This window comes from Barbatula barbatula (genome assembly GCF_947034865.1).
Source record: "Barbatula barbatula genome assembly, chromosome: 2".
Taxonomy (NCBI): domain Eukaryota; kingdom Metazoa; phylum Chordata; class Actinopteri; order Cypriniformes; family Nemacheilidae; genus Barbatula; species Barbatula barbatula.
This window is the reverse complement of record NC_136767.1, coordinates 28122761-28144513: the sequence shown is the minus strand read 5'-3', so window position 1 is coordinate 28144513 and position 21753 is coordinate 28122761. Positions and strand designations below refer to the sequence as shown.

General features: G+C 37.7%; 2 protein-coding genes across 2 annotated transcripts in view; both read right to left on the bottom strand.

The window, feature by feature from the left end:
- ppil2 (peptidylprolyl isomerase (cyclophilin)-like 2) overlaps nucleotides 1-14129 on the bottom strand; it is a 22241-nt gene extending 8112 nt beyond the window's left edge. The window contains exons 1-13 of the mRNA XM_079471854.1: nucleotides 13982-14129; nucleotides 13753-13802; nucleotides 13423-13468; nucleotides 13183-13245; nucleotides 12984-13035; nucleotides 10163-10214; nucleotides 9953-10044; nucleotides 9372-9461; nucleotides 7532-7607; nucleotides 5541-5701; nucleotides 3309-3384; nucleotides 2747-2853; nucleotides 1988-2075 (exon numbers count right to left, since the gene is read on the bottom strand). Coding sequence (XP_079327980.1) covers nucleotides 1988-2075; nucleotides 2747-2853; nucleotides 3309-3384; nucleotides 5541-5701; nucleotides 7532-7607; nucleotides 9372-9461; nucleotides 9953-10044; nucleotides 10163-10214; nucleotides 12984-13035; nucleotides 13183-13245; nucleotides 13423-13468; nucleotides 13753-13802; nucleotides 13982-14013 — 985 coding nt within the window. The 5' untranslated portion in view covers nucleotides 14014-14129. The remainder of the gene's footprint in view (nucleotides 1-1987; nucleotides 2076-2746; nucleotides 2854-3308; nucleotides 3385-5540; nucleotides 5702-7531; nucleotides 7608-9371; nucleotides 9462-9952; nucleotides 10045-10162; nucleotides 10215-12983; nucleotides 13036-13182; nucleotides 13246-13422; nucleotides 13469-13752; nucleotides 13803-13981) is intronic.
- Nucleotides 14130-15475: 1346 nt separating this feature from the next.
- gal3st1a (galactose-3-O-sulfotransferase 1a) lies at nucleotides 15476-21753 on the bottom strand. The gene is made up of 4 exons (XM_079480526.1): nucleotides 21563-21753; nucleotides 21321-21372; nucleotides 17794-17954; nucleotides 15476-17099 (listed from the first exon to the last, which is right to left on the bottom strand). Exons 3-4 carry the CDS (start codon nucleotides 17919-17921, stop codon nucleotides 15947-15949), a joined length of 1281 nt encoding a protein of 426 aa, XP_079336652.1. The 5' UTR covers nucleotides 17922-17954; nucleotides 21321-21372; nucleotides 21563-21753; the 3' UTR covers nucleotides 15476-15946.

Here is a 21753-nt window from a genome sequence, read left to right as displayed (position 1 = left end):
AGAGAGAGAGAGGCAGAGAGAGAGAGAGAGAGAGAGAGAGAGAGAGAGAGAGAGAGAGAGAGACAGGCAGAGAGAGAGAGAGAGAGAGAGACAGAGAGAGAGACAGGCAGAGAGAGAGAGAGAGAGAGAGAGAGGCAGAGAGAGAGAGAGAGAGAGAGAGGCAGAGAGAGAGCAGCCAGAGAGAGAGGAGCGAGAGAGCCAGAGAGAGCCAGAGAGAGAGACAGGGAGAGACAGGGAGAGAGGGAGAGAGAGCGAGAGAGAGCGAGGAGAGAGCGAGCGAGAGAGAGCGAGAGAGAGCGAGCGAGAGAGAGCGAGAGAGAGCGAGAGAGAGCGAGAGAGAGAGAGCGAGAGAGAGCGAGAGAGAGCGAGAGAGAGCGAGAGAGAGCGAGAGACCAGAGAGAGACCAGAGAGAGACCAGAGAGAGACCAGAGAGAGACCAGAGAGAGACCAGAGAGAGAGCGAGAGAGAGGCAGAGAGAGACCAGAGAGTCTTAACCAATGACAGACAGGGGAGTGCTCGGAAAACTTTTATTTTCACAAAAGAAAAAACACGATCGATAGAACAAACAAAAACGGGTATTGGATGCTCAGTCCTGTAACACTTAAAAGTTCCGATGTCATTTTTTCGGAGGATCTATCGGGATGCAATATAATATACATAACTGTATTCAGAGGTGTATGAAGACCTTCCATAACGAGGCGTTATGTTTTTATTACCATAGAATGAGTTATTTCTATCTAAATACACCACGGGTCCCCTTACATGGAATTTCGTCATGTTGTTTCTACAGTAGCAAACTGTAGAACTGTAGGACAAACTGCTCTATAGAGTGCGTGTTTCACAAATACGTTATCTTCTTCAGCAAAGCGAAAACATGACGACATCTTAGGGGCCGTTTACACGAGACCGTTTTCAAGTGAAAGTGCAAAATAATTTATGCGATTTGCTGTCCGTTTACACGGAGACGGCGTTTTAGGGGACTGATAACGCAAACGTTTTAAAACGGGTTTCAAAGTGCACGTTTTTGAAAACCACGGCGTTCTCAGTTCCGTGTAAACCCAGAAGTACGCAGGAACGAGAAAACAACATTGTGCGCATGTGTGTTAGGTGTGGTGGATTACATGGGTTTTTATGCGCTGCGCAATAGTAACTCTTCTCCAGCAAAGTGTAGATTTACTACACCAGTGTTATAACCACCAGCGGAGACCTACAGCAAAATCTTAACACTCATTCATGGCGATGAAGGCTTTTTAAACGGCGCTTTTGGATCAGACCCGGGAGGACGAGATGAGTAGATGGTGGTACAACTTTGTCGATGGCGTTGTTGACGAGCTTCAATGGAAGGAAACCTTTCCAATGTCCAAACTTTTCGCCATCTTGTTTGTTTATGTGCGATCACTATGAATGAGGAGAAATGCAGCGCTGTGTATTATTGTCTCTTTAGCGATGGAGGTCCGCCTTCCAATAAACTGTCAATCAATCGTCAGGGACTCGGTTATTTTTTCTTTACAAAGTGATGTACAGCGTTTTAGTCATTTTTGCTGATCTGTGTAAATGCGGATTGTTTTAATAACGGTGTTGTGTGTACGTGAAACTTTTTAAAACCGCAAAAGAAAAACGTTTAGTTTTTCATCGTATAAAAGTGGCCTTAGATCTGAATCAGCTGCCGTTGTGCCTCGAAAGGGAGCGGTGAGAGGGTTAAGATGTTGGTTGCAGTTCACAACCTCACCACTAGATGCCCATAGATTTAATTCACTGGAGCATTAAGGGAACTCAACATACAAATGCTTAAGTAAATGACCTCAGCATGTAAAACCACAGGAGAGAAAAAAATGTGTATATACTGTAGCTTTAAGGATTATGAGGGACTACATTAAAGCGCAGCATGCACGAAAGCATTAAAAGGAACAAAATGATATAAAACATAATAAACGTGAAGAGATTTGCAAGCACGTAATCTTACATATGTAAATAATTCAAAGTTCACCGCTCGTGTTAAATGGAAACACAAACGTGACAGATATATAGAGAGATAAGTGAATCAAGTGTGGCGGTTTCATCACCAGAGTGAATGACTGTCAGAACATAAGCATAAATGTCAAACAGGGTCGAGGACGGAGAGTCGTGGGTAAGTTTTACTGCCGGCACAAGGCCATAAAGAACAACATTCTTTTGGGGAAGTGTTTTATGGCGGGATGATTTTACAAATTCTGTAGGATACAGAACCAACCAAAGGAAGAAATGAGAGGAGAAAAAATACAACAAATGTTTTTAGAAAGATGCGTATAATGACCTGAAGACACCGGAAATGTTGTCCAAACCAATATTAGATATTTTACTTTTTTTATTTCAGTTTAACACACTTTTGAAGCAGTTAGCTAGTTTAGTTTAGATTAAATTTTTGGGGGAAATGCCTTTTCATTTAATCAAATAAGTTTTGGTCGTGATTTAAATTTTTTGTAATATAAAAATTTTGTCAAGGAAAGGTTCACAAATGATGGTGTTATAAAAATAAAGACATTATCTATATAACTTTAGTGTATTTCAGTTTAATAAACACAACCAACACGAAATATGTTTTGTACTTATTTATTTTGTACGAATCCTAATTTAATTCAAACGTTTAATTCAAACGTTTTCCGCATTTGGTTTTCACTATTTCATTTCTGTAAAATTTTGTTGAATAACCTCAATTCCAAAAATATAAATCTGTATGAAAGCCCGTTGAAGCGTTTCACACCGTTACCTTATCACAATGTAACTCCAGATTCAAATCCCCTTTGTTGGTTTGCAGGCGAACATAGCCTTTCTTCTTAACATACTGGTATCGAACGGCATCATCAGCAATGGCGTCTGAAAACACAATGACAAACATTATCACTACATCTTTGTTTGGACAGCATTGACATTAGCATTACAGCCGTATGCAAAACACAAGGTATGTGAAACCTTACACAGCTGCTTTGACGGAGGTCAATAGGTCTTCTAGGACGTATTGAATCCAGATTCAAAACCTCAGACGCAAATCATTTCTGTGTCTAACAGTAACCGGTAATGCAGTGATGCAACAATGTGAAATGCACTGACTTCCTCACAGCATAAACAAGAGGAGGAATTGTGTAATTTGTTATGTGTGTCAGCAGTCACGACATGACGACCAAATATTAAAATGTAAACTTGGGCCGAATTTCATAACCCTTTTCACATATGGGAATCAGAAATGTCTGAAAACTCAAATGAGGTCAGATTCTGGGCAGAATAAGGCTGATAATGAAAACTTTGGCTAATCGACTGAGAGAGACCGTTACCTGCTTCATGAATGGTAGCTGGAGTCATTGCTGTGGATGTGAAGGATGCAGAAACTCGTCCAGTGGAATAGTGAGCCTAAAGAGAAAGAGACAGAGAGATTGCGTGTCATTGTTTCTTTTATGTATTATGCTTTGGCAATATTGTTACCAATAGAGTAACTGAAATTAGAACTGAAGACAGAATTTAACAATACTTTATTACTATCACAAGCAAATTTCGACAATAAAACCTAACATTACAACAAACAAGTAAAGAAAAAAGAAAAGAGAAGGTAACCTTTCACATACCTCTATTTAAAATGTAATATATATATATATATATATATATATGTGTGTGTCAATTGTTTGTATTTCTAAGTCAAATCTTATATTTACATATAAAACGGTCAGTTCTTGTCCTTGCTTCTGATTGGCTGAGCCAAATTCTAAGCCGTTATAAATACCCCACATTACACAGCCTAAATATAATTTTATTTACTTTATTTTATGAAACTTGCTATGCATATTGAATAACTGTTTTATAACAGCTAAGGCGGTTTTACACCATCGCTGTTAGACGTTTTAAAATGCACTGTAACCCACTTCTTCTTTGGGCTTGTTTTATTTGAATCCCCACTTTGTTGTTATTGTGTTGTCTTGTGTTTTATGTGTAACACCACGCGACGCTGCGACACGTGATAAAAGGTATCTTTTCCATGTTAATCCGAGGTTTTGTCCTAACCAGCCGCGATAGGTCTGCGCGGCGATTTTAGAAACGGTTTGTATTAATGCGACGTCGCGGCTGACAGCGCCGCCCACACAACTCATGTCGAATCTCAGTCGATGTAAATTCGGCACCTCATGAATATTAATCGCCAAACATGGATGACGACAGGCTATATACATTTGATTACATACGTTTAGATTCTGAAATTATAGCATAGTGTCTGCGATGCATTACTGAAGTCATGAGAACAGGACGCATCTCTTTGCATGTGCACTCTTCAGCTGCAGCGCAAGAGAGTGCGTGGACAGAGAAAAACTGTTCTGATTGGTTGTGTTTTGTGAATGATTGTCGTGACCCGCCCCTTTATTCGCGTTCAGTATGGTTAAACACATAACTTGTCACAGGAATCTCATCGCATCGCGTTTTGGTTAGGAAGCGGTGTCTGTAGAGATAAAATAGACAAACCCAAACATGAAATAAATAATGTAAAGATGAAGTCAGTTGGGTGAGAATGATCAAAACCACTGAATAAACATTACACTTGCGTGTCTCTGTAGCGTCCTTCCCAGAGTATTTTAGGGTTTAGTTTAGTATTTTTAGGTATGAGTCCTGTCTGTAGCATCAAAGATTTACAAAACGGTCTTAAATAGGTCCCTATGTAACATACATACACTGCCGAAACGTTTGGTTTAAACATATAACTCTGGGATATCATAGTCGCCTCAGTGTGATGTAGAGACAGTCCATCTCAATCAGTCAGAGAATGCTTGTCCATTTCAACATCACAATGCCAGGCTAGCACGGATAAGACTGAAATAGACTGGCACGCTAAAGTCAGGCCAATGTTGCTCAACGCCTTCATTGTGAATGGGCTGAGCAAGCAAATCTAATATAGCTGGAAGAACGGGGGCAGATATTCTTAAACCCGGGGTAGAAGTCGTCCAGGGACACAGCCGGAGAGAGTCTCTTTCTTTCTATATTAAAGAAAGAGACTCGCTTTCTAGAAAGAGGGGATTTGTTTTTTGGAGGACGTTTTCTTAAAAGTATGTACGGGGAATCCTATTTTTAGACACAAACATTTCAATGTGACTTGCGGGAGAATTTCAAGTGTGTTGTGTGTGCGAGTGGCTGGTGGAGGATCCTGCAAGGCCAGTTTTCTTCTGCTCCAGTTGCTGTGAGATGGTGGTAGAAACCGAGAGGCAAATTACCTCATGATGCACTGACACTTTCTCAAACACACACACATCCAAAGACACTTTACTGTGACCCAACCAGCTCCATTTTATGTGTCCTTACACACCACGCGTAACAACGCGGAAGAGTCCCCCGTTAGCATCCTATAAAACATACAACCTCCCAGACATTCCAGATGTTTATTTATTTATAGCCCTCGTCATCTTGGTCGAGGTTTCAGATTTTGCGTTTTGAAGACACTATGTCAATAGGTAAAAACAGGAAAACAATTCAAATCGAAATTAGAAATGCACGGCTGAAGGAGAGAAGGCGGTTTCTCTTAAAACACTTACGGCATTGAGCTTGTCTGTTTTTTTGGTTTCTGGCTCTTTCATGGTGGAAGCCAACAGCTGGTCTCCTTTATAGTCCCTGTAGAGTTCAGCCAGCGTTTCCCGCGTCTCAAGATTGGTGCTCTTAAGATGGTACGCTGGGTCTTGTTTTGCTTTCTCCTCATCTGCAGGGAAAGATAAAAACAGACCGAGTTCCATCAAACCAACGTTTGTTTGAAAGTTTAGGGTCACTTTGCTGAAAATGAAAAATACCTCTAGACATCCGCAGACATTTTCATAAAATAATATTTAATTTAAATAAATATATAAAATATAATTGTATTATACAATGTATAATCATAAAAATGTATATGTTTTTCAAAGCTATAATCATGAACAGATAAGAGTTTGTCGTATAACTGTGTAATTGAAATCTAATATATAGTGCATTACTGGATGTATTAGGTATTACTGTCTTATGTTGTAAAAGCAAAAAAAATTATAATATATTATTTAATATTAATAAAATAATAAAGCAGAAGAGAGATTTATCTTAATTGCTAGTTTTTCTAAAACAAATTGCCATGTCACACCATAAAAGGTTTATTCATCCATTACTCAAGTATCCTAAAATTAAAAGTCAAGCTTCTCAATTTGTTTGATACACACTATAGTAAATAGTTGCCAAGGTTTTGCAGTTCTGCAGAATAAATAAGCCACATCATGAAATCTGCTACACCAGCACTGTACGCTGTTGCTCTGCTGTCAGTAATATGGATCTTCTCTGCTAATTTAAGAGCGACCGGTCAGTCCGTATAAAATACGCACAGCTGTTCCTGCACTGATGGTCATTTTTATGGGCTTCGGTGCCCTTCGTACGCCGTTCATTATGTAGAGCGAGTCCTCTGTGAATGCAGATGGATTTAACCTCATTAACCAATTCATCTCCCAAAACCATCATAGTACGACTTAAGCATTATGTAATTATATTCAAATAAGGGAACTAATGTGAAAATGGCACACCTGAATACTTTTGCTCTCACAGGTGAGTCTGGCTGACATATTTAGACAAATAAAGGCCCCTTTACACCAAGAATGCCAACTATAAAGTATAGATGCACGATATATCGGCTAGTAATTCCTATCGGAATTTTTTTCAGATTATTGGCCGATAGTTTAAAAACAGCTGATGATCAGGGCCGATATATCCTGTTACACTAACCCTCTTCTCTCAACAGGTCTGGCTTTTGTTGAAACTAGTAACTTTGTATTAGCACCTATTGTACTAATCCTCTTTTATGACATATCGCTTATTGCTCCCCGAACTATTTGTAAGTCGCTTTCGATAAAAGCGTCCGCTAAAGGACTAAATTTAAATGTAATGTAATGTAGTGTATTGTAATGGTAATGCTAATGCTAATCGTAATAGTAATGGTAAATGTAATGGTAATTGTAATGGTAAATGTAATGTAATGTAATGTAATTTAAATGTAATGTTAATGTAATGTAAATGTAATTTTAATCCTGTGAATCAAAGGAGAACAGGAAAATGCAATGAGTTTGTGCTCTGTACACTGAAAATGTTGAGAAACATCACTAGCTATGACTCTGAATATTCAGCTAACGGTAACGGTAGAGAAATGAAGTGTCGGTACATCCCTACTATGAAGATATTGTTATTAGCTTGCACGGCAATGTAAGATAACATAGTTTTTTCTAAGTTCGCACACTCGCACATTCAACTGCTAATGAATTTTGATTGGCGGTCCATGTTTTATCGTCCATCAGCGTCCTCTTAAACGGTTGTTTTCTGTATCGCTATAGTTAAGGACTACACCATTCTCTTACTTTTTCAGATTTATAATATTTAATTGTTATTGTTACTTTATTGTAAAACATTGGCCTTAAGTGTTCCAGATATTTCAATAATTTAAAAAAATTATTAAAATATTCATATGTATTAAATTGTACAAGACAACACAATGAATGTAATAAAAACACAATACACAGCTAACCTGGGTCCAGGACTTTCAAATTGTTTTTAACATGGAAGAAGTTGGACACATTGAATTTATCCAGATTTGTAGGATCCTGGAACATGAAAAAGAAAACAAGATGTTATATGACTGTTAGTCGACAACTGTAGCTCATATGTAGGCCTTCTTATTTCTAAATCAGTTTTGTACCATCGCAGTACTGCGTAAATGTAATAAATCTGCTTGTTTTACATTTTCCCCAAATACGAGCGACTACACCGTAATGGATTTGTTTTGGCACGGTGTTATCAGTTAAGAGGAAAAGTTGCTGTCTGCACAGTTTGGGGGATTGCCAACTGAAACACAAATAGAGACAGAAAAGAAGGTCCAGGACCTTGTTCTCCCTTTGTCTCTGCTTTGTGTTTCACCCACCGTATCGGTTCCAAATAGGTCAGACAGTGAAACTGTACCCCGGCAAGGCTGTTAAAGTCCCTCGGCCCTCAAATACTTTCCCTCACTCCACCCAAACCCAGTTTAAAACAAATCTCCAACTTTCCCATCCCAAAATAACCTTCAAAACCGTGAACAGCTGAGGGGACAGACACATCCAAACCTCCCACTCTGACCCATTCGGTCTAATCTCACCCGAAAATATCTCCCGGTCCCTTTCTCTTTCTCAGAACACATCCGTAACCCCAAACTACAGAGCTAAAATAAACCGTGCAAGGACACAACGGGTCAGCTTTCTATTACTGGACAGTGTAGGTCAAACACACAGATTCAGCCCACAGACATCAGTGCCATGCACAGATCTCTTCACAGAAACCTAACCCTTGTTTCATAAATTCCTTTCTAACACGGTGTTAAAACACGGATTAACACAAGACTTTACAACTCAAGACCAAAACACATGGCGCTGGAATAGAACAAAGACTTCAACCAAAAGTAAACTGGATCACGCCCACTTGAACGTTTTAAGTCAACAATACATCGAAACGGAGCCATATTTATTATCCTGGCACACTGTCTTGGTTTTATTGTGAATGACTCTGAAGCATGTTATTTAAAAACAATGGTTCCTTACAATATCTTACCAAAAATATGTTATCGCTCTGAAATCCAGGCGAAAGTAATTATGAAGACTGTAATTATGACATAACAGGATTATATTTTTGTACATTATGTGGAATTTTATGTAAAAGACGAAAGTAAATCACAAAATAATGAAGAAAAACTTGGTTATGCACGATAATCTAAAAGGAGACACAAAAAGTGCTTTTTCCTTATTTTTGGACTGTGACCATTTGCATAAAACACATTCATGATTTCTCAAGTTCACAGATAAACAAATATCTGCGGAAAACTTAAATTATAATGCTGGCATATTACTCTTGTCGTTTTCTACCCCTTCTATTATGGCTCCAAATTTCAGGTGAAAATCATTTCTATGTGAGTGCCTTACTCGGTTAATATTCATCGGTGTCATATGAAAACAATATTTTGAAAATCAAGAATTGAAATCGGGGAAATACAAAAAAATGTGGTTGATTTGACACGGAATGACTCACTTTTTTCTTTTGTACAGGCCTTACCGGCTCTTCTGGTCATATCAGGATTTTCTACGGTAATCAACTGTCAACCAAGTTAGCAAAATCAAGATATCCCAACTTACTGAACCCTGACCGGCTGTCAATCACGAACCCCCCTGAACTGATCAAAGACCGGACTGTCTGTCTCGATGGCGACCGCTACAATCAATACAGCGCACGTAAACAGTCTAAACATTCGACCTGACACTTCACAACACGCTCATCTCACAGACATCACAACAAACATATGAACACATGAATGTTCCATAGCTACACTTTGCCTGACGCACCTGTAACGTGATGAGATCCTGACGGGTGAAGGGCTCGTCGGTCAGCAGGTCTTTAAAACTCTTTGTCTTGATGTTGAGCTGTTCCACCGCCTGGACAAAACACGCATAATGATGAGCGTTCATGTTTGAATGTTTTCATAAATACATCTTACATGCGTCATATTTTGGTTGTCAATGACATTAGTAAGAAGTAACCCAAACATTTTTCACTCGTCAAAAAATTATCAAGAAATCAGAATGATGCTAAAGAGGACAAATGACGGAAAACAGCAAAGCCATTGAGTTTCACACATTCACACGATTTCAGATCTTTCCGTCATGATAATGCAAGGAAAGGAAAGTTTTGTCTTCTCTGGAGCGTGACTCGGATGGAAAAATGCTTCAATTTTGGGTGAAGTTCACATACAAACACAGGCCGTTTCATTCTTATACTCGGTAAGAAGTGGAAAGATGGGACAAACATCTAAATCAGGAATTTGATGCGAGAAACGTTGTGCATTAAACATCCCCTTTAGGTTGCAAATAATTACAAACATAGGGAAAGATCTGTAAAGAGAAACATTCAGAAGGTTTTGCTTCACCTCGTTTGAGAAAACATTTCCTGTGACTTTATTGGCAACAATGTGAGAGTTGTTTGTGAAGACGGTGTACAGCACAGGACAGTGGTACTTCCCTAAAACACAGGACGGTGAATATGAACTTCAATCCATTATCTAATTTTATTTACACATATTGCCGTTGACAAGGGTCGAGTAAGAGGATCTAGTGCGAACACACACACATACACTTACCATCATTGTTTTTGCTGATGTTAAGCTTGATGAGGGATTTAGCTTCAAGCTTCTAAAAAGAGAGAGAAACAGTGAGTGGAAATTGTCTGTCTTTCAATCCTTACAAAAAAGAATCATGCTCTTTTCAAACTTTACTAACAGTTTGCTATTTCATGATTTCACATATCACAGTTCATCACAATATATTAACCACAAGCATGTTACGCTGTTTGGTGGACTGTGTTTTATACATGTGATGTAATGCAGACTAAGGGCGGTTTCACACTAGCTCTTCTGGTGCGCACCAGGGTTCGATAAACGTCAGAGTTCGGATCTTTTGGGTGATGTGAACACTGTCTTCCGAACCCGGGTGCGCACCCGCGAACTGTACCCGAGTTCGCTTAAAAATGGAGGTCTTGGGTGTGGTTCAGGTGAACTCCAGTACGCTTCACTGCCGATATGAACGCAATCGTACCAAATCGCACGCAATCGTACCAAATCGCGGAAGTTATCTGCTATTTATGACGTAGTCTTTGGCAAAAATGTGTGCTTGTGTGCGTTTCACTTTTCTGACAAGCGTGACTGAAGTGCCACATCTCTGTTCACCTTCAGCGTTCTAAAGAGCATTTGCAGTACATTCACAGATGAAAGTGCCACTTTGCACTTTCAAAAACTACAAATGCATAATTTATTAAACCAAAAATGTATTTATCTCTTTTCTAATGTTATATATACATAAATGTGATACAAGCAGTTGGCCACATCCATTAAAATGAATGGGTCTCTGTGGCCCTCCGCTGGTCAAAACTATTTATTTTATTACTGTAATCCTTTTAGGTTTATATGTAATCAGCAGATTGCAGAATTCTACACCTACGACCAGTATCCAGAAAAGATGTAATTAAATGTGGATAATCATTTAAGTAATATTTCACATTCAAGCTAATGGAATTTTGTCATAAATCGGTACAAAAGTACTTAATATCTCCCTTAACACAACATTTATCAATTGATGAGAAGTAAACTAAATATATATACATTAATTGTATTATTAAAAATGTATATATTTTAAACAGGAAACGAGGACCAGATCAGGTGAGATTTATTAAACAATAAGGTTTTGATTTAATGTTCAAGTACGCTGGCCAATGTTTTAATACTTCACTTAAAAAATGAAGGCTCATTTGACTATAATGCTTCTCATGATCCTGAAAATCTTTTCATGTGAAGCCGTATGCTTAATGTATACATTCTCGTAGACAAATATAACTGCAAACACATTTCATTGCAAATGTTCAATTCTTATTTAAATGTATATGGAATGGCAGACTTGGACTAAATAATGAAGAATAAGCAGATGTGAAATCATTCAATACCCTAGGTGAGACCAAATAAAGCTGCTTGAGAAAATGACAAGATAACCTTTCTATACACTTTGACAAGGGTTGACAACACTGAAGATGATCAAATCTTGTATAGTTCAATTTGAGTATAATTCTCTTTAGTGAAAAGTTTCCATTTAGTTCCATAGTTACATACATGATAGTCCATAGTATTGCCAAGATAACTATCATTCTTAAAGGTGGAAAAACATTAATAGGGAGGCAATATTTTTGACTGTAGCGTATATCTAACACACACATCTGTTTATGTTTCTCCGTCCTGTACACATAAACACACACAACACAGATGATTATAGTAGAATGTGCTGTCCTGACGGGAGAATGAGTCCTGACATGTCCGAAAGATCGGAGTAACAACCCAGCAAAGTAAAAAATGAGTGAGGACATCACACACTACTTTTAAACCAGTTTAAATGCAATTTGTGAGTAATGACAACTTTCATAAATGTAAAACTATACTCAAACCTGTATACACATACACAAATACTTTCCTATTGCCCCCCCCCGGTGAAGCCCCCTCACATAGTGTTAAACACATCAATCATCAATATTTCTGAGAAAGGTCAAACTAAATACACGTACACACACGTCGAGACATGTACTCAGACACGTAACTGTGAAAATGTAAGGATGAATTATGGATAGCAGTCTTGTGCTTTAGCAGCAGACGTTGAGAGTGAACATCAAAGCTTAACCAACCGCACAAACACACGCAGTGAGCAAATACATCCTGTCTCACACTCGACAACCGATTACGCATGCAGCACTCCTATAATATAAATTAAGGGTGCAGTAATTGCGCATGTGTCCAGAGAACTGATTATACAGCATTTTACACCCACATTCAGCTTTGGCAAATATAGAACACTTTGAGCCACTGTCAGCATGCCGACAATATATATATAGTTTCTAATGTTTTATAAATGATTACAGCACAGTTTCTGTATTCTAGGCAAACTCAATTTATTTAGCTTAAGTGGACTCAATAGCATAAAAATGAAACTATACATATACTTATAGAGAAACATGCAAAAGTGCTTAGATTTATATTTCAGAAGGTATCAAATGATACACCTTGAGTAGATATGTGAGGCTAAGAGACCTACGACTAAATTCTCATATTAGAGATTACCTTTTGAGGAACTTTTGTTTTAAATTAACCAAATTGCACTTTGCAGCATGTTCGTTTGAAAGCTTTGGAGTGCATAAACAACAACAGTTCATGTTCCGTATTCTGTGGTTTACTTAGTGTCATAATGTTTGCCTTAGATTGCTTGTGGAGTCTATCATGTGGAGTCTATCGCCCCCTAGTGGTTCAACAAAATGAACCAAGAAATGTACATTCAACCATTTTAGCAGACACTTTTCTCCAAAACAAAAAAGTGATTCTTCATAATAATAAAAAAGAAATATGCCATATGTAGATATAAATGACATACCTCTCCAGTAATGGGGTTGGTACCATACTTCTTAATCCAGGGCACTATGCTCCTATTGAGGAAAAAAACTAAGTTTACACCGAACGTCAAATACTATAAAATCATCAAGGCATCTATATAGGGTAAAGACTTCAAATAACAGCTTAACAAACAAGATAAGATACTGCGATACACTGCTGCGGGTGAGAGTAATACTCACATTAAATCAAACACCACCCCATCTACTGTGCACATTGGATACTCGAAGGGCTGAAGAGACAGACTGTGAAAGGGATAAATAGTACAAGTTAAAACACAAACACACAGATTACTGTACAGAAAAACATAATTCCAACGGCTGCGTCAATGGAAATGATAGATCTCGAGCTCCATTTGACTAGATCTAAACTACTGACCGCAAGCATCACATTAAATGAGAAGTATTATTTGATGAACTCACCTGCAGTGATCGAAGGGCAGTCGCCTAAAATTGCCTTGAGGAATGTCTATTAACAAAATGATTAGATATACATTATTATGGGTTTCAAGGAGAAACAATCGAAGGTAATAGACTCACAAAAAAAGAAGAATTATCAAAAGGGTTCTTAATATGTGAATGTCACTGCACAAGTGTGGATCATCACATGTTTTACACTAATGTCAATACAACGGCAAGATCGTTTTGTGAAAGATTTGACTTTTTGTTTCTAATGCAATAACACTCACATATTTTAAAATGTCAGTTATATGTGGTGCCACCATGGATCAATTTATGAAAAAGTCAGTGTACCTGCTTTCTTTCCTCCATAAAACTGAGTGTATTCTGCACATGTAATGTACCTGTAACGCACAGACATGGAGAAAAGTGGTTTTCACACAAAATAAACATGAAATAAGAGCGAACTGGCAACAGTTTGTATATAACAGTTAACAAAACACAATGAAAATCACAGTTAAAAGTAACTAAATAATGATGTGTAGGGTGTCAACAACACGCGTAATGTTTCGTTTCAACTTACATCTTATCCTTTTGATGCTGTCTTTTACCCATTTCTGCAGACGAAGAGGTTACAACAAACCACGATAAAAGGTTTACAAAACGTGTAAAACAACACAGCGATCGCGACTGTTTAAAACAAGAAACACTTCCGGTATATGTTTGGTACGGCAGTCAAAAGTGTCCGGGGTGAATGTAGCATTGTACGCTTTTGCCCGCACTGACGTCTCAACACTGCCGCCATATTGGGAAGGGCAGAGCGAATGCGTACTAACACATACTGGAACGTATAACAAAAAAATGTGTATAGCAAGCTTAGAAATGTAAAGGCATTGTATTTTTAATACATTCGGATAACCCGCAGCTCCCGCGTCCACCTTGCCTTATTTATAGGGCTCCCAAATATGGCGTCGCCATTGCACAAAATTATTATTTTTGTTTACATATACTCACTCAGTACTAGTCAAATAATTAATGATTACTTTAATACTTTTAATATTTGTATATTGATAATGCATATAAAATATGAATAACCAACTTTAATTATTTATTTAACGTTTCAGCATTTAGGCAGAAGCGTCAAATAAATCTCTTAAAGTCACCGTGCAACCAAACAAGGTGTTTTACAAAGTGTTACAGTGATTAATATAAGTGATTTATCTGTACACACCATAATTTTTTTATTTGCACATGTAAAAACGTAAAGCTCCTCTCCCCCTCTCAACAACTCTTCACCAAGGCTGCGTTCAGCCCAGACAAAACGTTGCAAAACGTTTTTTAAACGGAAATGGTGGTGACCCTGTCGTGATGACGCAAGAGTTGAACTATGGCAGCTGAGAAGCCAATTCTTTGTGTACTTTTTGAAGAATTTTCAAAGCCTAGTGAAATCGGTATAAATACATACCGGTATAAATTTGCAGTGTTGAAAACTGCAAAATACATCTCTTCTAATATCTTTAATTGTAGCGTATACCGAGCTGCAGCGGACACATTAGGTTTGTTTGAGATGAGCAAAATCTGCGCAGAATAGATCACCGCGAGATGCATGCAGGTTAGAAAAGTGTATAGAGACCATTAGAATTTGTAGGGCTGTTCATTATTTTATTCAATATTTACATTGAATATAACCATTGTAATATAAGATGACATGGAGAAAGACAGAAGGTGAAAGATATTCTTATGTGGCTTTGTGTGGATGTAATCATTTAAAGTAACACTAACCATTGTCCAATATTTTTTCAAGTTGTCTTTCTGTTTATGTATTATTGTGCAGATTCGTTTAAGCAGACATTAGAGTCAAAGAGAAGAATCATGGTTGACAATTGCCAAAAACAGCCCAATAGGCTCAAGCTTATCCTGAGTCATTCCAGTCATAACCAGCTCCTTCTCTATTTTTGTGACTGATATCTCTGAGAGGCTGTTCTCATGCAACCAAAAATGAAAAACTTCATTCATTCATAACCCAAAAAGTATCCGATTGTGTTGCTCATGTGGGTGAAACAGGAATGAGACGCATGAAAGTTACATAACGTTTTTATTTTTCGGAGTGGCCTCAGCAAGCCTTATGTCATCGCATTTTCTCACGAAAGCATCTTTTAACTAAACATTCTGAACAGAGTTTTTCATCAAGAGATGATAACAGCGTTTCCACAGTATCAGATGTAAGAAATGTATTGCTGTTGCCATTGGCACCAACAAGTAAAACCAAGAATGAGGTCATGTAACAACAAATGTGCAGTTGATTCATATTTTATGATTGACAAGCATACGAACACTTTGTAATGCACAACAGTGACTAACAGTACACTGTTATATAAACACACAGCTAACGTGTTAAAGATGTGACTGTCAGCTCTTTCTTGTGTGAGATTCATAAACCTATAAAACATTTTCATTCATATTTATCTTTCTTTCTGACACAGAAAAGGTTTTAGGTCTGTTGCAAACAAGTCAGTGCTAATCTTTCACCTTAATGGTAAAAACAAGACTAGCAGTGAATGATTTCTCTTATGTGACCCCAAAGTCTTGTTATCCACAGGTTGACACCCATATCCGTAAGGTATTGCAACTCTGGGGTGAGCATTTTTCTACAGAGCTGTCCATGGGCTTTGTCAATGTTCATTTTCAGATTGTACCCCATAATTGACTTCTCGCCTATGGGTTGCCACGGCTGCATGGAAGCCTCGAGAATATTTCCTGCATCGACAGCGTGGCCTCCCTCGATGCAAACAGAAATCATTTCTGCGTTCCTGCGACGCAGCTCCGTCACATCTTTGGCCATGCGCTCGTGGCCGTAAGCGTCCACCTTATGCCAGAAAGTGGCGTTGAAATACTGGTAAAGCTTCCAATCGATAGCGTTCCATTCCAGCGCCTTGGCTCTGAGCTCTGGGGTCAGTCTTGAAATGTTTGAACCTTTCCGTGCGTTGAGTTTGAAAAATACCAAATCCTCCATGTCCCAGCAGAGAGCATCCTTGAGCAAGATAAGAGACTCCTCGAAGTACTCCACAAGCATTACCAGCTGGAAGCGTTTGGCGATGGCGTCAATGGCAGCCTCCACCTTTGGATCATTAGGATCCATGTTATTATCCTCGCCAAAGTCAAAGAAAAGCAAATTTTTAAGATAGAACGAATTGAATCCTTCTGGATCGTAGTAAAGCTCAGGATCTTTCAAGAATTCTCTGAGTTTATCCTCCCCCGAAAGCTTCCATGTCAGAGGTACTATGCGTCCAAAATAATGGAAGGAGGACTCGGCGAGGTCAGCCGGGTCACGGAGGATTGTGATGTACGAGGCGTCGGCCGGGAGCACTTTGGCCACCTCGGCAACATTGAAACGCATGTGATTACAGATGATATTAAAACACATTCCCAGTCTGTAGTCTTTCACTTGTGAACGATGGAAAGGGGAGGGGTAAAAGAAGTCATTGCGGCTGTTGGGGAAGGCAAATTTAAGATGGTGCTTCTCGCCGAAGCGAAAGAGTATGTTGAGAAAAGTGCTGCTGGCTGTTTTGTGGGTTTTCAGGAACATCAAGTCCATTTTGGGAGAGCATGCCCTCTGCCCTGTTGCATGATGGGAGCTGTTAGAGATTGTTGAGGAGCGAGAGGGAAATGGGCGATGAGCGCACGAGAAAGGTACCGGAACCCTGTAGACAAATACAGACAAAATATTTCATTTTAAAATATTCAGGACCATCGAGAACACGATACTGTAGGCCAAATTATGGATCAAAAGTGACATTTTTGAAACAGTAAATTATGTTTAAGGCATATTTTTCATATCAAGTTAGTCTATTAAAGTATATTATGTACTGAATATATATTGTAACAGACTGACTTGTATGCTTCTTTTAAACAAAAAATTTGAAGGTGTAACTTCATACTTCATGTACTTCTGAGAGAAAAATAGCTGTAAACTAGTTGCTTACTCAAAGATGAATACTAATACACTTTAACTTTAGACTCAAAGATGCAAGTTTCTAAGGAAAACTACACTTTTGTAAACTTGGTTTAGTCCAAAGTGTTAACTTACAAATGTGCTGGGACTTTGAGTCAATGTACTCAACAAAATGAACTTGAAGTACTTCCTAACTTTTTACTCAAACAATTGTTGGGTTATTTCAAACCCATCAATGGGTCAAATATGAACAAACCCAAAAGTTGGGTTAAAATAACCTAAAGAATGTTTATATTTGACCCCAAAATGGGTTAAAACATCCCAGAATTTGGGTTGGTTTGTCCATTTTTGACCCGAAATAACCCAACATTTTTAAGAGTGTATTTTTGTAAGGGTTTGATGTACTGTACACTGTTTCTGACACAATACTTGAGATGACTTACTCCTGCAGACCGAAGTGAACCTCGGGGGTCGACAGACAATATAGAAGAATCATGCAGGTGGTCAAGAGAGCACCCAGAATCAGCCCCTTACAGATGGACCTCCACTGTCTCACCGGCTTGCCAACCATTATAGCTGCCTGGTTGGAACTTGAAGGAAGATTCTAACACACAGAAAAACATATATAGATTTAGTGCAACAGAATGGACAATTTGACTGGCTTTGTTTTGGCTCACAGCTGCATTTAAGTAAAGCCATTATAAATGTGCTATGTCTAGAGTCCTCCAGTGCAGTTAGCATTTGATTGTCTGGCCATTTCTAAGGGATTTTCGTCACCATTTCCTCATGTGCCCAATTACTTAGAAGACTGCAGCGCACTCAATTGCTTTTCCCACATGAGTTCTGCCACACCACCTGCTTCTGCTTACAGCGCTGTATGGGGATTTCCACTGGCATCGCAGCTATGTGGAATTTGAGAATGTTACCATTTTACGTATTTTGTTTCTGTCGTTGTAAAACCTTGGATGTCCAAATTCGCTGTTTTTTAACATTTTAAATGATTACATACTGTGTAGTCAAAGTCGACAAGCACTTTTTAATACTTTTTATTGGTTAGGTATTTGCAAAACCCAGTGACACACCTAAGGATGACTAGTACTTATCATAAAATACGGACATACAAGGTTTCAACTGCATTTACTGCAAATGAGTTTGGAGTTTGGGTTCTTTAACACAAACACATTCTATTTTCATGTAATGTTATTATTGCAAATTTGTCATTTTAAGATTCCAGTACTGGAAATATTTATTATACTTATAAATATTCATAAATATAACAATTTATAGTTTCTAACAATCCGACATGATATTCATTTCAGATAAGTTTCATCAATAAACATTGCATAGAAAAACTTTTCAATAACACCATATACTTTTAATACATTTTTAAGACCATATATCTACAGTGGGGGAAATAATGATTTGATCTCCTGCTGATTTTGTAAGTTTGCCTGCTTACAAAGAAATTAAGGGTCTATCATGTTTATGGTAGGTTTATTGATGGAGACAGAATATGCCAAAAATAAACAGGAGAAATTATTATTTCCCTCACTATACATTTTTTACTATGATTTTTGGAAAATCATAATGTATGTTAAGTATGCAAAAATGAAACTTGTGGAAAGCGATATAAATAACCATTTCATTTTTTTCAGGTTGTTTTAATAGTCTGATGTGTAACAGATTAGTTTTTCAAAAATGATAATATCACACTTAAGTCTATAAATTATTATAAATAAATATAAGATCAGAAAACTGAACGTCAGCGAGGTTATATATTGCAGCCCAAATCAGTCAAGCAACCGTTAATTATTGCAATACTGTTAATGATGAATTGACAACAGCAATCATTTACCGATTGTATTTATTTGTCTATTGTTATATATATTTTTCCATTGTATACAGACCTGTACAATGACAATAAAGGTTTTTGATTCAATCAATTCTTAAGAACAAAACTCAAATATTTTAAATTGCAAACTTATGTTCGAAGTTCAATATGAGACCCCGCTGTCCAGCTCATGAATGAAGCATTCTGTCAAGTCTGTCTGCGTCTCCTCCTGCTTCACAGACCAGGATGACATATCTGCTTCGCAAAGCCACAACAACCATGCTGCTGAGAATTGTCCCAAAAACAAAGATAAAGAGAGAAGCAGTGACACACCAGAACCCATTGTTCTTATTCAAAGTCAGCCTTTGTTGACAGAAAACACGCAACAACATCATCTTTGTTATATTGACGGTCACGAATAATGAGGATTTGACTGAGCCACCGTGTATTGCTGCAGCAACTGTTTCTAAGAAAAACTAAGATAAAACTAAGAAATGCAACAAAGAATCTGTTATAAAAAATGTCAAATTGAACATTTTGATGCAAAAACTTTAAAACATTAATCTTCATGAACCCTAAAACTGAGATTGCTGGTAACATAATTATGACACGTTCTAAAATACATTTTCACAGCAAATATTTACCTATAATGTTGAACGGTGCCATGTTAGCACATAGTCTCATCTGCAATTTATAAATCCATTTGTGAATGTTTGTAAATGTCAGGAAATTAGCAATTCAACGTGAGCAAGAAGTTCCTTTACATTTGTTTATAAGTGAAAAGTGAGTGGAAGTATCGAAAAAACAAGTTCATTTGATATATTTTAGTATCTCCCTACGAATAAAGCCATGCATGACTCCATGCGCCATAATATTACATAGCATCTTCCAGAACCCAAAAACGTGCATATAAAGTATCCGATTGTAAAAAACCTCTATTTCCTTTGTTCTTCACTTATATGAAATCAATTCAATAATCTTCCTACATCATCATCGAGCTTTAAAGCTTTCCAGACTTCAGCAAATCTTAGTTAGTAAAGCGTTCCTCAACCTGAAAGTATCTAAACTCAACCAGATCTCATTTAAAACAGTTAAGCATCATTTGATATATTTTAGTATGTCACTCTTATGAATAAAGCCATTACATCACATTACATAGCATCTTCCAGAACCCAAAAACTTTCTGTATATAAAGTATACGATTGTAAAAAAAACCTCTATTTCATTTGTTCTTCACTTATATGAATTCAATTCAATAATCTTCCTACATCATCATGACTTCTCGAGCTTTAAAGCTTTCCAGACTTCAGCAAATCTTAGTTAGTAAAGCGTTCCTCAACTTGAAAGTATCTGAACTCAACCAGATCTCATTTAAAACAGTTAAGCATTATTTGATATATTTTAGTATGTCACTCTTATGAATAAAGCCATTACATCACATTACATAGCATCTTCCAGAACCCAAAAACTTTCTGTATATAAAGTATACGATTGTAAAAAAAAACCTCTATTTCATTTGTTCTTCACTTATATGAATTCAATTCATAATCTTCCTACATCATCATGACTTCTCGAGCTTTAAAGCTTTCCAGACTTCAGCAAATCTTAGTTAGTAAAGCGTTCCTCAACTTGAAAGTATCTGAACTCAACCAGATCTCATTTAAAACAGTTAAGCATTATTTGATATATTTTAGTATGTCACTCTTATGAATAAAGCCATTACATCACATTACATAGCATCTTCCAGAACCCAAAAACTTTCTGTATATAAAGTATACGATTGTAAAAAAAAACTCTATTTCATTTGTTCTTCACTTATATGAATTCAATTCAATAATCTTCCTACATCATCATCGAGCTTTAAAGCTTTCCAGACTTCAGCAAATCTTAGTAAGTAAAGCGTTCCTCAACTTGAAAGTATCTAAACTCAACCAGATCTCATTTAAGAGAGTTAAGCATCATTGTAATATTTTCGTCACAAAATGCACATGTGCGTTATTTACGTGCACTGTGGGCTACTGCGCTTGTCGTTATATCTCCTCTTTATAACGGACTCTGGATGATGACATCATTGTTCGCCGTCTGTATTGTATAAATGTCTTTTTAATGTATATTTTAATAAAGTATAAATATCCTTACCGAACCATGTAGATCTACTTTTCACTTGACTGGCAGTGGACGACACACTCCTCTGAAGAGAAAAGCGATACTTCGTTAACATCAAATATGCAAAGTTAACTGTCCGCTCGCGCTGAAATATCCAAGCGATCATTCACCCGCTCTCTCTCTCTCTCTCTCTCTCTCTCTCTCTCTCTCTCTCTCTCTCTCTCTCTCTCTCTCTCTCTCTCTCTCTCTCTCTCTCTCTCTCTCTCTCTGTGCACCTGATGGTTTTAAAGCTCTTAGTCGACGGTCTGTTTAGGTGCGTCTTCGCGCGTGATGACGCATGGGCAGGTGCCCGGGGACCCGCAATCACCTCCGTGCGTATATGTGTGATTGAGTGAACGACAGACACTCACTGAAGACAGAGAGAGAGAGAGAGAGAGAGAGAGAGATAGACTGAGGACATGGAGGG

Excerpts from the sequence above, each read along its gene's own strand:
- gal3st1a (XM_079480526.1), bottom strand. The coding sequence starts at position 17,921 with ATGGTTGGCAAGCCGGTGAGACAGTGGAGGTCCATCTGTAAGGGGCTG. Across the intron at positions 17,100-17,793 it reads GTTCACTTCGGTCTGCAGGA|GGTTCCGGTACCTTTCTCGT; the intron begins GTAAGTCATCTC and ends ATTTGTCTACAG.